Source organism: Gorilla gorilla, chromosome 23 (genome assembly GCF_029281585.2).
Source record: "Gorilla gorilla gorilla isolate KB3781 chromosome 23, NHGRI_mGorGor1-v2.1_pri, whole genome shotgun sequence".
In the NCBI taxonomy this organism is placed as follows: Eukaryota; Metazoa; Chordata; class Mammalia; order Primates; family Hominidae; genus Gorilla; species Gorilla gorilla.
The window spans coordinates 15,534,551-15,549,289 of NC_086018.1; the positions used below are offsets into that span (position 1 = coordinate 15,534,551).

The following is a 14,739-nucleotide window of genomic DNA, read 5'->3' on the forward strand; positions in this document are numbered from 1 at the left end:
CGTTGCTGTTGCTAGGGAGCTGTTTGTTGGGTGTTCGTCTCAAATGTGCTGCTAACAGGAGCAAGGGTGCCAGCAAGTCTGATACCTGCCCTCAGAGAGGGGAGCGTGTAAGGGCACAGCATGTTGGGCATTGCTAAAACCAGGGGTTCTGTTGAATTGTCCTTGACTGGATTTTAAAGTGTTGTTTCTCATTAGCTTCTCATTAAAAACCCCCTTGATTCTAGCAGGACTCTTATCTGTAAAGCATTCATACACCATCATCTCTCCCATTTGCAACTGACCTCACCTTTTAAAGAAAAAAATTGCAGCCTAAGACAGTATCACATTTTTGTTAACTGTGCAGGTTTATTTTTGCTTGGCCAGTTGTCATTCATTTGGTTGTACTGGTTCTTTAATAGTTAAAACACTACAAAAAGTGAGTCCTGTTTTTTAGTGGTGTTTTCATCAAGACTTGCTTTACCTTGCATCAGCCTAGTGCTGAAAATCAGCACAGGAATTTTAAAACAGACTTGTGGGCCAGGCGCGGTGGCTCACGCCTGTAATCCCAGCACTTTGGGAGGCCGAGTTGGGCAGATCACAAGGTCAGGAGATCGAGACCATCCTGGCTAACACGATGAAACCCCGTCTCTACTAAAAATACAAAAAATTAGCCGGGCGTGGTGGTGGGCGCCTGTAGTCCCAGCTACTTGGGAGGAGAATGGCGTGAACCCGGGAGGCAGAGTTTGCAGTGAGCCAAGATCGCACCACTGCACTCCAGCCTGGGCGACAGAGCAAGACTCCGTCTCAAAAAAAAAGAAAGAAAGAAAGAAAGAAAAGCAGATTTGTTGTTCACAACATAGATTATTTTTTTTTTCTCATGTGTTTAATGTCATTTAGGTAAAATTGTAATTGTTGAGAATTCACATCAGATGGGAAACTGCTAAAATGGTAAAATGGTAACCCATGCTGATGAAAGAAAAAAGGCCCAGAGAAATGTGAGGCAGACATATCCAGCTAAGCAGGAGGTGTTTGCAAGTGCAGGGCCGTGCTGGAGGAGGGGGCAGATTGTGGAGAAAGTGGTCTGAGACAGGTGGAGCAATAACTAGGGGGACAGATGGCATCCGCAAGGGCAGAAGCCACAGCTGGGCGTGGCCAGTGCAGGCTCCCACCTGCCCACCATGTCTTTATAGAAAATGTGGAGACTACATGTAGAAAACTGTAAAAGACCTGGTAATCCCACAACTCAGGAATCATTACTATTTACGTTTTTACGTATTTGCTTCAGGCTTTTCCTCTATGCATTTATTGCTTATTGAGCATTATATTTAAGATACTTTGTAATCAGTATATTGAGACATTCATACATTTCAAGAATTGTTTAAATTCTGATACCCAGATTTAAGCATGTGAACATGTGATGAGATTTTTAAGCATACAATAAAAGCTGTTCATAATTTGCTGTACTACCAACCTTTTTTTTTTTTTTTTTTTTGAGACGGAGTCTCGCTCTGTCGCCCAGGCTGGAGTGCAGTGGCACAATCTGGGCTCACTGTAAGCTCCACCTCCCAGGTTCAAGCCATTCTCCTGCCTCAGCCTCCCAAGTAGCTGGGACTACAGGCGCCCGCCACCACGCCCGGCTAATTCTCTGTATTTTTAGTAGAAATGGGGTTTCACCGTGTTAGCCAGGATGGTCTCGATCTCCTGACCTCGTGATCCACCTGCCTTAGCCTCCCAAAGTGCTGGGATTACAGGCGTGAGCCACCACGCCCGGCCAGTACCAGCCTTAAATTAGTTACTTTGGGGACATAAGTCAAATGGTTTAAACTGTGAGCCTGTTGAACATACCTAAGGAATACCTTCCTATATTATATATGTATGTGACTTCTTCGTGTAAAGGTTTTTTCACTTGAATTTCTATGTTACCTGGCTCTGGAAGTCACTACTCAGGAGCTTATGGTCCAAAGAGGAGAGGGACAGATAACCAGGATTGATCAAAATATAGAGATATATATACGGATATATATCCATACACACACACATATTTACAGTTATGTACATACATATACACATTTATTATATTTGTATGTGTATACATTTTATATGTATATATACATATATACACGTATGTACATGCGCCTGTGTATACATATGGATGGCACAGCGGAAGGGAACACAAATCTCGAAGTGCAAGCCCTCAAGAAGTGGCATATTACGATAAATCCCTTCTTTAGAAAAGTCTTGATATGGTTTGGCTCTGAGTCCCCACCCAGAGGTCATCTCAAATTGTAATCCCCACATGTCAGGAGAGGGGCCTGGTGGGAGGTGATGAATCATGGGATGGACTTCCCCCTTGCTGTTCTTGTGATGGTGTGTGAGTTCTCAGGAGATCTGGTTGGTGTTTTGTTTTGTTTTGTTTTGTTTTGAGACGGAGTTTTGCTGTTGTTGCCCAGCCTGGAGTGCAATGGCACCATCTCGGCTCACTGCAACCTCCATGTCCTGGGTTCAAGCTATTCCCCTGCCTCAGCCTCACGAGTAGCTGGGATTACAGGCACCTGCCACCACGCCTGGCTAATTTTGTATTTTTAGTAGAGACGGGGTTTCTCCATGTTGGTCAGGCTGGTCTTGAACTCCCGACCTCAGGTGAAATGCCCGCCTCGTCCTCCCAAAGTGCTGGGATTACAGGTGTGAGCCACTGCGCCCGGCTGATCTGGTTGTTTATTGTTTTTTCGGGTTTTTTTTGAGACGGAGTCTCACTCTGTCGCCCAGGCTGGAGTGCAGTGGCGTGATCTCAGCTCACTGCAACCTCTGCCTCCCGAGTAGCTGGGATTATAGGCACCTGCCACCACGCCTGGCTAATTTTTGTATTTTTAGTGGAGTCGGGGTTTCACCATCTTGGCCAGGCTGGTCTTGAACTCCTGACCTCGTGATCCACCCTCCTCAGCCTCCCAAAGTGCTGGGATTACAGGCGTGAGCCACCGCGCCTGGCCAAGATCTGGTTGTTTTAAAGTGTGTGGCACATCCCCCGTCGCACATGCGCACTTGCGCTTTCTGTCTCTATCTCTCCTGCTTCGCTGTGCTAAGATGTGCTTCCTTTCCCCTCACCTTCTGCCATGATTATAAGTTTCCTGAGGCCCCCCAGTCATCCTTTCTATACAGCCTGTGGAATTGTGAGTCAATTAAGCCTCTTTCATTCATATATCCCAGTCTCATGTAGTTCTTTATAGCAGTGTGAGAACGGAGGAATACCGGTATCATTTCTACCACTGATACCACAGGTTAAGTTATATATTATGCCATCTTCGAGTAACACTTGAAGCCACACAATAAATGCAAAGGCATTACAATGAATCCCACTTAATACAAATAACTATATAGACCAACACTGCTCTACAAATTTAGCTTGGGTCTTTTTCTAATGGCCGGTTAAATACAGTTTTAATTTCGTAGGTTAATGGTGAAGGTTCATACACCGAAGCCAGTACGTATACCTAGCATTGCTTTTCAGCCTAAACTTATCCACGTACACAACTGAAATCAGTCACAAGGCTTGGCCTTAAAATGCTAGGAGAGCTTCTTAAAGTAGTTTTTACAGGTATTAAATTTCGTCTTGCACACCGAAGTCATCGTACATACAGGGCAAAGTCAGAGCTTTTATCATTGCTTTTATTCTTCATTTACCTTTAAAACACTTCTCTAGCTGAATATTTAGAACAATAGGAAGCAGTGAGCATATTATGGTTACAGGCCTTCACTCAGTCACTGTTGCAGATAAAATGCCAGCAGTGAGTGTTACTCACTGGCCCAGTTAAGGGCTTTGACACTGACCACCTCTTCTGGGAGATGGTGTTCCTTGCCCTCATATGCTTCTCCATTGTAATGCTGCCATCTTTGCTGATTTGCCTCAGAGCCCACCAGTTCTTTTTGATCATCCCATCAGTCTCTTCTACTTCCTTTCTACCAGGTAGAAGTTTTTCCAGCAAAGAGAGTTTATTAGGAGAGAGAGCCATTCTGAGGAGCGTTTACATAAATTAAGTGATGAGGCGACACTTTGCATACGGTGTGCAGTAAATTGGCATTCCTTCATTTAGCACACACTTGATATCCCCGTGCTTGACATTCTGACCTGGACCATGGTTCAGTCTCGAAAGTAGATGTTAGCGTTTGGGAGTCACACAGTGTTTCAGCCAGCTGTGTGTCTGTACACAGGGAAGGGTCTTCTCCCTGTCAAGTAAAAACAGCATGGTCTTTCTGTTCTACCCCAGTGGTAATGTTTCCTGGCTCCAGTTCTGGTCTTGGTATCCTTCACCACGGAATGTTATCTTCTGGCCATCTTTCATGCCTTTGTCAATAGGGACTTCTAGAATCTCCTTCTCTGCAACTGTCTTCCTTCCATTGCAGCTTTCACGTCTATCTTTAGGACGGATGGTTTCCCCATGGGCTTGGCACTCCATGCACACAGATTGAATCTGCTGAACCATTCCAGGTCTTATTGATGAATTACTGTTTGCATTCAAGCACCTCAGCAGTTGGCACAGCAGGATCCTGCTCCCTTCTTAACACCTCTGCCTTCACATTTGTCACAAATCATATTCTTTTGCAGAGCCAGTTTTCTTTTTTCACCATTGTATAGATCTCCTAAGACTACTGAGAGCTGATGTAGGACTTTTTACCTCTCCTTTCTCTCAGTATCCTTCCTTCTCCCCCAAAAAAACTTAGCAGAGATGTCCATGGGGGAATGAGAACTGCCACCAGCCCCACCCTCTTTAATTGCCTGTCCTCCTTTGTCATAGAATTCCCTATTCTCTGCATCAGAGAGAACTTCTCAAGATTGAGAAATCCATTTAACTTCTCTCCTTCATTTAGATTCTTACCAGGGTATTACTTCAAAGCCATTTTTAAGCCTTTGTCAGTTCTTCGTGGGTAGCATTAGGTTTGACCCCCAAAATGTCATAGTAAGTGGTTTCTTTCACAATTTTCTGTAGCCAGTGAGTGGGCTGAGGCTGGTGGTGGGGAGTGGGGAGGGGCCTGTAGTTCTATGCAGTCCATGCAGCCACTGCTCCTCCACCTCACACCAAGCATCTGGAAAGTTCCCTCAGGTGGTTTTTTTTTTTTTTTTTTTTTTTTTTTTTGAGACGGAGTCTCATTCTGTCACCCAGGCTGGAGTGCAGTGGCACAATCTCAGCTTACTGCAACCTCTGCCTCCCGAGTAGCTGGGACTACAGGCGCCCGCCACCATGCCCAGCTAATTTTTTGTATCGTTAGTAGAGACAGGGTTCACCACGTTAGCCAGGAAGGTCTTGATCTCCTGACCTCGTGAACCACCCACCTTGGCCTCCCACAGTGCTGGGATTACAGGCATGGGCCACCATGCCCGGCCCCTCGTGTGCTTTGTATATTGTTTGTGAGTTTTGTGTTCGTGTTCCATTTGTTTGAGGGGAGCACTATTAACTGATTGTGAGATATTACATATTAAGAATAATAAGTCATACTCATTACAAAAAAAGAATTATATATTCGTAAGATTTAGGTTATTGGCTTTTGGCTTTTTTCTCTTTCTCCCCCTCCACTGACTTAACACATGAACACTTCCTATGTTTGTTTAGATTATCAAGTCTGTTTTTTTTTTGAGACGTAATCTCACTCTGTTGCCTGGCTGGAGTGCAGTGGCACAATCTTGGCTCACTGCAATCTCCGCCTCCCAGGTTCAAGCGATTTTCCTGCCTCAGCCTCCCAAGTAGCTGGGACTACAGGCACACACCACCATGCCCAGCTAATTTTTGTATTTTTAGTAAAGACAGAGTTTCACCATGTTTGCCAGGATGGTCTCAATCTCTTAACCTCATGATCCACCCACCTTGGCCTCCCAAGGTGCTGAGATTACAGGCGTGAGCCACTGTGCCTGGCCAGATTATCAAGTCTTGAGTGACTTAACATTACAATTTCATAAGTAATTGGCTTGCATTTGCTCAGTCCTTATTAAAATGTTAGATTCTATTTAATGTACCCTGTACTGACGAAAGAAGAATATTTCACATGTTTACACCTATTGTCTTTTGTTGTGGGGGAGAGTGGCCAGAATACACATAGGTAATTATGTAAATAACTTTCATGTTTGATATATATATATATACCTGTTTTCCTCTCATTTTGGGGTCTGACATACATAAAGCATCACAATTCTCTTTCAATGAAATCTTCCCTTTGACAAGGCTCAGGTTTTTTTTTTTATTGTAAGTAGGATTTTTAAATTATTATTATACTTTAAGTTCTAGAGTACATGTGCAGAATGTGCAGGTTTGTTACATAGGTATACATACATGTGCCATGTTGGTTTGCTGCACCCATCAACTCATCATTTACATTAGGTATTTCTCCTAATGCTATCCCTCCCCCAGTCCCCCACCCTCTGACAGACCCCGGTGTATGATGTTCCCCGCCCTGTGTCCAAGTGTTCTCATTGTTCAGTTCCCACCTATGAGTGAGAACATGCAGTGTTTGGTTTTCTGTCTTGTGATAGTTTGCTGAGAATGATGGTTTCCAGCTTCATTCATGTCCCTGCAAAGGACATGAACTCGTCTTTTTGGTTTTTTTGGGCTGCATAGTATTCCATGGTGTATATGTGCCTCATTTTCTTATTCCAGTCTATCATTGATGTCCATTGATGGACATTTGGGTTGGTTCCAAGTCTTTGCTATTGTGAATAGTGCCGCAATAAACATACGTGTGCATGTGTCTTTATAGTAGCATGATTTATAATCCTTTGGGTATATACCCAGTAATGGGATCACTGGGTCAAATGGTATTTCTAGTTCTAGATCCTTGAGGAATTGTCACACTGTCTTCCACAATGGTTGAACCAGTTTACACTCCCACCAACAGTGTAAAAGCATTCCTATTTCTCCACATCCTCTCCAGCATCTGTTGTTTCCTGACTTTTTAATGATCGCCATTCTAACTGGCGTGAGATGGTATCTCATTGTGGTTTTGATTTGCATTTCTCTGATGACCAGTGATGATGAGCATTTTTTCATGTGTCTTTTGGCTGCATAAATGTCTTCTTTTGAGAAGCGTCTGTTCGGCCGGGCGCGGTGGCTCACGCCTGTAATCCCAGCACTTTGGGAGGCCAAGGCGGGCGGATCACGAGGTCAGGAGATCGAGACCATCCTGGCTAACACGGTGATACCCCGTCTCTACTAAAAATACAAAAAATTAGCCAGGCGTGGTGGCAGGCGCCTGTAGTCCCAGCTACTCAGGAGACTGACACAGGAGAATGGCGGAGCTTGCAGTGAGCCAAGATGGCGCCACTGCACTCCAGCCTGGGTGACAGAGCGAGACTCCATCTCAAAAAAAAAAAAAAAAGAGAGAAGTGTCTGTTCATATCCTTTGCCCACTTTTTCATGGGGTTGTTTGATTTTTTTTGTTGTTGTTAATTTCTTTAAGTTCTTTGTACATTCTGGATATTAGCCCTTTGTCAGATGAGTAGATTGTAAAAATTTTCTCCCATTCTGTAGGTTGCCTGTTCACTCTGATGGTAGTTTCTTTTGCTGTGCAGAAGCTCTTTAGTTTAATTAGATCCCATTTGTCTGTTTTGGCTTTTGTTGCCATTGCTTTTGGTGTTTTAGTCATGAAGTCCTTGCCCATGCCTGTGTCCTGAATGGTAATGCCTAGGTTTTCTTCTAGGGTTTTTATGGTTTTAGGTTTTACATTTAAGTCTTTAATCCATCTTGAATTAATTTTTGTATAAGGTATAAGGAAGGGATCCAGTTTCAGCTTTCTACATATGGCTAGCCAGTTTTCCCAGCACCATTTATTAAATACGGAATCCTTTCCCCGTTACTGGTTTTTGTCAGGTTTGTCAAAGATCATATGGTTGTAGATGTGTGGTGTTATTTCTGAGGCCTCTGTTCTGTTCCATTGGTCTATATCTCTGTTTTGGTACCAGTACCATGCTGTTTTGGTTACTGTAGTGACAAGGCTCAGTGTTCTTACCTCCTCTCTCTCCCCTGCCCATGTGAGTCAACTGATACCTTATGGTGTTTTTTTGGCATCAGTATACATCTGAAAAGAGCAAAGGCAAATAGTTTTGTTTTACTTTGCTTTGTTAACTGCAGTTTCATCATATCTCAGCTGGGTAAAGATGTTGCTGGAACAATTAAGAACCTGGGAAGTGGGGTGGAAGTGAGAGCAGGGATTATGGCAAAATTTAGGGAAGATGCTTGACAGACATTTATTCGGGAAGCAGTGGCCAGAGTTGCAGTCTTCGGGACAGTCGTCCTTGCCAAGTGTCCATAGCATCCCCTTTTCAGAATCAACATCCACCATATTGAAACTGGCCTGCTCTGGTTATAGGATAAAGATTTTGTGGGTTTTATTTAATTCTGTTTGTTACACTGAGACACCTTATGGGTACAGTGTTAACGTATGCAGTTTTTATTTTTGTCCCTCCTGTTCATTCCAGATTTTTACCTGTAAACTCTTCTAAAGTCAGGCTCATAGATTTTTGAATGGTGAAAATGACATTGAGAAGTCTACTAACTGGGCCACGTGCCATGGCTCACGCCTGTAATCCCAGCACTTTGGGAGGCTGAGGTGGGCGGATCACCTGAGGTCAGGAGTCTGTCCCCCAGGTTGGAGTATTACGCCTGTAATCTCAGCACTTTGGGAGGCTGAGGTCAGAAGTTCGAGACAAGCCTGGCCAACATGGCGAAACCCCATCTCTATTAAAAATACAAAACTTAGCTGGGCGTGGTGGCAGGTACCCTGTAACTCCAGTTACTTGGGAGGCTGAGGCGAGAGAATCACTTGAACTGGGAGGCAGAGGTTGTAGTGAGCCAAGATCATACCATTGCACTCCAGTCTCACAGAGTGAGATTCCATCTCAAAAAAAAAAAAAAGGAACTGTGTTCTGTTGAGTGACTGTCTTTCATCCTAGTATACTTTTTAAAACTTCCTAGTGCTTTTTAAAACTTACCTTTATCGGCTGGGCACGGTGGCTCACACCTATAATCCCTCCACTTTGGGAGGCTGAGGCAGGTGGATCACGAGGTCAGGAGATCAAGCCCATCCTGGCTAACATGGTGAAACCCCATCTCAAGTGAAAATACAAAAAATTAGCCAGGCGTGGTGGCAGGCGCCTGTAGTTCCCGTTACTTGGGAGTCGGAGGCAGGAGAATGGCCTGAACCCGGGAGGCAGAGCTTGCAGTGAGCCAGGATCGCACCACTGCACTCCAGCCTAGGCGACAGAGCGAGACTCTATCTCAAAAAAAAAAAAGAAAAAAAGAAAAAAAAAGCTTCCCTTTATCAGATGTTAACTCTAAAGAAACACATCTCTGAACTGCCCCAGTTTCTCTTCTCTCCAGTAAATTATCCATAAGATTGTCTCCTAAATACCACAAATTATATAAATTGTTGGACACAAAAGTTTTACCCTGTTTTGAATCTCCCTTATGTTTTAACATTTATGTATATCCATATGTGTATTTTACAGATAACAAAATCAGCTTTTCGTGATATAAAGTCCCTAGCTAATATTATTTGTTGAAAATATTGAATTCAATGAACTGAGAGCAAAGAGCTTATCTTGCATGATTGTGTACTGACCGGATGTGCTCATTGGCTCCTCACAGGAGACTCCTGTGCTGACCAGAATAGAAAAACAAAAGCGCAAAGAGGAGGAAGAAGAGCGTCAGATTCTTCTAGCAGTGCAGAAGAAGGAGCAGGAGCAGATGCTAAAGGAAGAGAGGAAACGCGAGTTGGAGGAGAAGGTCAAGGCAGTGGAAGGTATGTGCAGTGTCCGCGTGGTCTGGAGAGGTGCATGTCTGTCGACCAGCCGTCCTGTAGCCAGAGCCAGCTCAAGCTAAGTCCTGCCATGCATCCAAGTTGTTTCCAGCAATTTCTTTTTTTTTTTTTTTTTTTTGAGGCGGAGTCTCGCTGTGTCGCCCAGGCTGGAGTGCAGTGGCGTGATCTCAGCTCACTGCAAGCTTCGCCTCCCGGGTTCACGCCATTCTCCTGCCTCAGCCTCCCAAGTAGCTGGGACTACAGGCGCCCGCCACCACGCCCGGCTAATTTTTTGTATTGTTAGTAGAGACGGGGTTTCACCGTGTTAGCCAGGATGGTCTAGAACTCCTGACCTTGTGATCCACCCGCCTCGGCCTCCCAAAGTGCTGGGATTACAGGCGTGAGCCACCGCACCCGGCCACTTTTTTTCTGTTTAGAGTTCTGCAAGCAAAGGATAATAACTGTCTTTAGATGTTTTCTTAGATAACAATTGTATTTATAAGTTCAACCTGAAAAATCATGTGATAACAGATCACTTGGTGTAATTGAAGATAGTCCAAGATTTACCTTTTAAATAAGTGTATTGAATATTTTTACTTTTTCAATACAACAGCATAGCATATGGATTTGGCTTTTTGAATGCAGTGTTTTGCAGGGCAAGATTTCAGTAAATTTTGGCTAAGAAAATTGAAGTATTCTGGCCTTATGTACCTATTAAGTAACAGAAAGTTACTTAACCTATTATGTGCACCTCATTCCTACCAAGATCTTTTTTTTTTTTTTTTTTTTGAGACTCCATCTCGGTTTGTCGCCCAGGCTGGAGTGCAGTGGCATGATCTCGTCTCACTGCAAGCTCCGCATCCCGGGTTCTCGCCATTCTCCTGCCTCAGCCTCCCGAGTAGCTGGGACTACAGGCACCCACCACCACGCCCAGCTAATTTTTTGTATTTTTAGTTGAGACAGGGTTTCACTGTGTTAGCCAGGATGGTCTCGATCTCCTGACCTCGTAATCTGCCTGCCTTGGCCTCCCAAATTGCTGGGATTACAGGCATGAGCCAACATGCCTGGCCCTTTTTTTTCTTTTTTCTTTTTTTTTTTTTGATACAGAGTCTCACTCTGTGGCGCACCTGGAGTGCAGTGGCACAATCTTCACTTACTGCAACCTCTGCCTCAGCCTCCCGAGTAGCTAGGACTATAGGCGTGCCACCACACCCGGCTAATGTTTGTATTTTTAGAGATGGGGTTTTACCATGTTGGGCAGGTTGGTCTCAAACTGCTGACCTCAAATGATCTTGCCGCCTCTGCCTCCCAAAGTGCTGGGATTACAGGCGTGAGCCACTGTGCCTGCCCACATTAAGGATTTTAGAATTAATAAAGAAATGAGGGGTCAGGCACAGTGACTCATGCCTGTAATCCCAGCACTTTGGGAGGCCAAGGGGGGCGGATCACATGAGGTCGGGTTTTCGAGACCAGCCTGACCAACATGGAGAAACCCCATCTCTACTAAAAATACAAAAAATTAGCTGGGCGTGGTGGGGCATGCCTGTAATGCCAGCTACTCAGGAGGCTGAGGCAGGAGAATCGCTTGAACCCAGGAAGTGGAGGTTGCGGTGAGCCGAGATCGTGCCATTGTACTCCAGCCTGGGCAACAAGAGTGAAACTCCATCTCAAAAAAAAAAAAAAAAAGAAAAGAAAGGAAGGGAGGGAGGGAAAAGAAAAGAAAGAAAGAAATGATAGCTGGGCACAGTGGCTCACGCCTGTAATCCCAGCACTTTGGGAAGCCAAAGTGGCCGAATCACTTGAGGTCAGGAGTTTGAGACAGCCTGGCCAATATGGCCAAACGTGGTAGCTCACACCTGTAATCCCAGCTACTCAGGAGGATGAGGTGGGAGAATTGCTTGAACCCCGGAGGTGGAGGTTGCAGTGAGCCGAGATCGTGCTACTGCACTCCAGCCTGGGCGATAGAGCAAGACTCTGTCTCAATAAAAAAAACAACCCTTAGTGCATATAATCTACAGCTTTAGCCTGTGTCATACTATGTAGTATATCTCACTTGTAAGATCTTCCATAATTGGCTATGTCCAGTGCCACATTTAAATTCCTCAGGACATAATAACTGGCTTTTATTTGTTTATTTTTTTTAGTGGAATTGTGTTTTTTTATTTAATAGGGTCCTTATTGGGTACACCTGTCATTTTAATTTATATAGGCAGGTCCAAAACTCATTTTTATGGCTCAGTTTCTGTAATGTAAGATTAATAATGCCTGTATTGTAGTCCCATCTACAGAAGTCACAAATAAAATTAAATCCTAGGAATTAACCAAAGAAGTGAAAGAGCTCTATAATGAAAACTATAAAACATGGATGAAACAAATTGAAAAGAACACCCGAAAACTGGAAAGCTTTCTACATTCATGGATAACAAGAATCAGTATTCTTAAAATGTCCATACTACTCAAAGTAATCTACAGATTCAATGCAATGTCTACCAGAATACCAATGACATTCTTCACAAAAATAGAAAAAAAAAATCCTTTAATTTATATGGACCCACAAAAGACCCAGAATAGGCAAAGCTGTCCTAAGCAAAAATAACAAACCTGGAGGAATTACCTGACTTCAAATTATACTTCAGACCTGTGGGGACCAAAACAATATGGGGATCTGGCATAAAAAACAACACACAGACAAATGGAACAGAATAGAGAATCCAGAAACAAGTCCACACACGTACAGCGAACTCATTTTCAACACATGTGCTAAGAACATACACTGGGGAAAAGACAGTCTCTTCTACAAGTGGTGCTGGGGAAACTGGATATCCATAAGCAGAAGAATGAAACTAGACCCCTATCTCCTGCCACATACAAAAATAAAATCAAAGTGGATTAAATAATTATATCTAAGGCCGGGCGTGGTGACTTATGCCTGTAATCCCAGCACTTTGGGAGGCCAAGGCGGGTGAATTACAAGGTCAAGAGTTCAAGGCCAGCCTGGCCAAGGTGTTGAAACCCCGTCTCTACTAAAAATACAAAAATTAGCCGGGCGCGGTGGCAGGCACTGGTAATCCCAGCTACTCAGGAGGCTGAGGCAGGAAAATCGCTTGAACCTGGGCAGCAGAGGTTGCAGTGAGCTGAGATTGTATCACTGCACTCCAACCTGTGTGACAGAGTAAGACTCCATCTCAAAAAAAAAAGAATTATATCTAAGACCTCAAATTATGAAACTCTACCAGAAAAAACGTTGGAGAAACCCTCTAGGACATTGATTTCAAGCACAGGCGCCCAAAGCAAAAATGGACAAATGGGATCACATCAAGTTAAAAAGCTTCTGCACAGCAAAGGAAACAACCAGCAAAGTGAAGCGACAACCCACAGAATGGGAGAAAACATTTGCAAACTGCCCAGTTGACAAAGGATGAATAACCAGAATATAGAAGGAGCTGAAACAACTCTTAGGAAAAAGTCTAATAATCGGATATTAAAATGGGCAAAATATTTGAATAGAGATTTCTCAAAAGAAGTCATACAAATGCAGACGAGGCCAGGCATGTTGAGTCATGCTTGTAAGCTCAGCACTTTGGGAGGCCAAGGCTGGCAGATTGTTTTAGCACAGGAGTTCAAGACCAGCCTCGGCAACACGGTAAAACCCCATCTCTACAAAAAATACAAAAATTAACTGAGCACGGTTGTTCATACCTGTAGTCCCAGCTACTTGGGAAGCTGAGATGGGCAGATAGCTTGAGCCTGGGAGGTCCAGGCTCCAGTGAGCTGAGATCATGCCACTGCACTCCATCCTGGGCAATAGAGCGAGACCCTGTCTCAAAAAAATAAAAATAAATTAAAAAACAAGCCAGGTGTGGTGGCTCATGCTTGTAATCCCAGCACTTTGGGAGGCCGAGGCGGGCAGATGACTTGAGATCAGGAGTTCAAGACCAACCTGGCCAAGATAGCAAAACCCTGCCTCTACTAAAAATACTAAAATTAGCTAGGCATGGTGGCACACGCCTGTAATCCCAGCTACTCAGGAGGCTGAGGCAGGAGAATTGCTTGAACCTGGGAGACAGAGGTTGCAGTGAGCAGAGATCAAGCCAAGATTTCACTCCGGCCTGGGCAATATAGCAAGATTCTGTCTCAAAAAAAAAAAAAAGCAAACAAGCTTATGAAAAAAGTGCTCAGCATCATTGATCATCAGAGAAATGGAAATCCAAAACTATTATGAGATATCATCTTACACAGTTAAAATGGTTTATACCCAAAGGACAGGCAATAACAAATACTGGTGAGAATGAGAAGAGGAAATCATAAATTAGTCCCCCACTATGGAGAACAGCTTAGATGTTCCTTAGGAAACTAAAAAGAGAGCTACCATAAAATCTATTAATCCCACTGCTGGGTATACACCCAAAAGAAAGGAAATCAATATATTGAAGAGATAACTACACTCCCATATTTTTTGCAGCTCTGTTCACAATAGCCAAGATTTGGAAGCAACCTAAGTGTCCGTCAGCAAATGAATGGATCAAGAAAATGTGGTACTGATACACAAGGGAGTACTATTCAGCCATAAAAACAGAAAGATGCAGTCGTTTGCAACAACATGGGTAGAACTGGAGGTTATTATTTTAAATGAAATAAGACAGGCACAGAAAGACAAACATTGGATATTCTCACTTACTTGTGGGATCTAAAAATCAAAATAATTGAACCCGTGGAGACAGAGGGTAAAAGGATGGTTACCAGAGGCTGGGAACGATAGTGGAGGGTTGGGGAGAGGTAGGATGGTTAATGGGTACAAAAAAAATAGTTATTATGAATGAATATGATCTGGCATTCGATAGCACAGCAGAGAAGTATGGCTTTTCTTTTCTTTTCTTTTTTGTTATTTTTGAGACAGAGTCTCACTCTTTTGCCCAGGCTAGAGTGCAGTGGCATGATCTGGTCTCACTGCAACCTCCACTTCTCAGGTTCAAGTGATTACCA

At 43.7% G+C, this 14,739-nt stretch overlaps 1 protein-coding gene and 1 pseudogene across 5 annotated transcripts in view; one reads left to right on the forward strand and one right to left on the reverse strand.

Annotated features, from left to right (window-relative positions):
• CECR2 (CECR2 histone acetyl-lysine reader) overlaps positions 1 to 14,739 on the forward strand; it is a 190,408-nt gene that overhangs the window by 147,576 nt on the left and 28,093 nt on the right. For all 5 annotated transcript variants that reach the window (XM_055374858.2, XM_031005288.3, XM_031005286.3 and 2 more), the window contains one exon: positions 9,606 to 9,759. In XM_055374858.2, coding sequence (XP_055230833.1) covers positions 9,606 to 9,759 — 154 coding nt within the window. The remainder of the gene's footprint in view (positions 1 to 9,605; positions 9,760 to 14,739) is intronic.
• On the reverse strand, positions 3,664 to 6,125 carry LOC109024509 (dnaJ homolog subfamily A member 1-like; annotated as a pseudogene).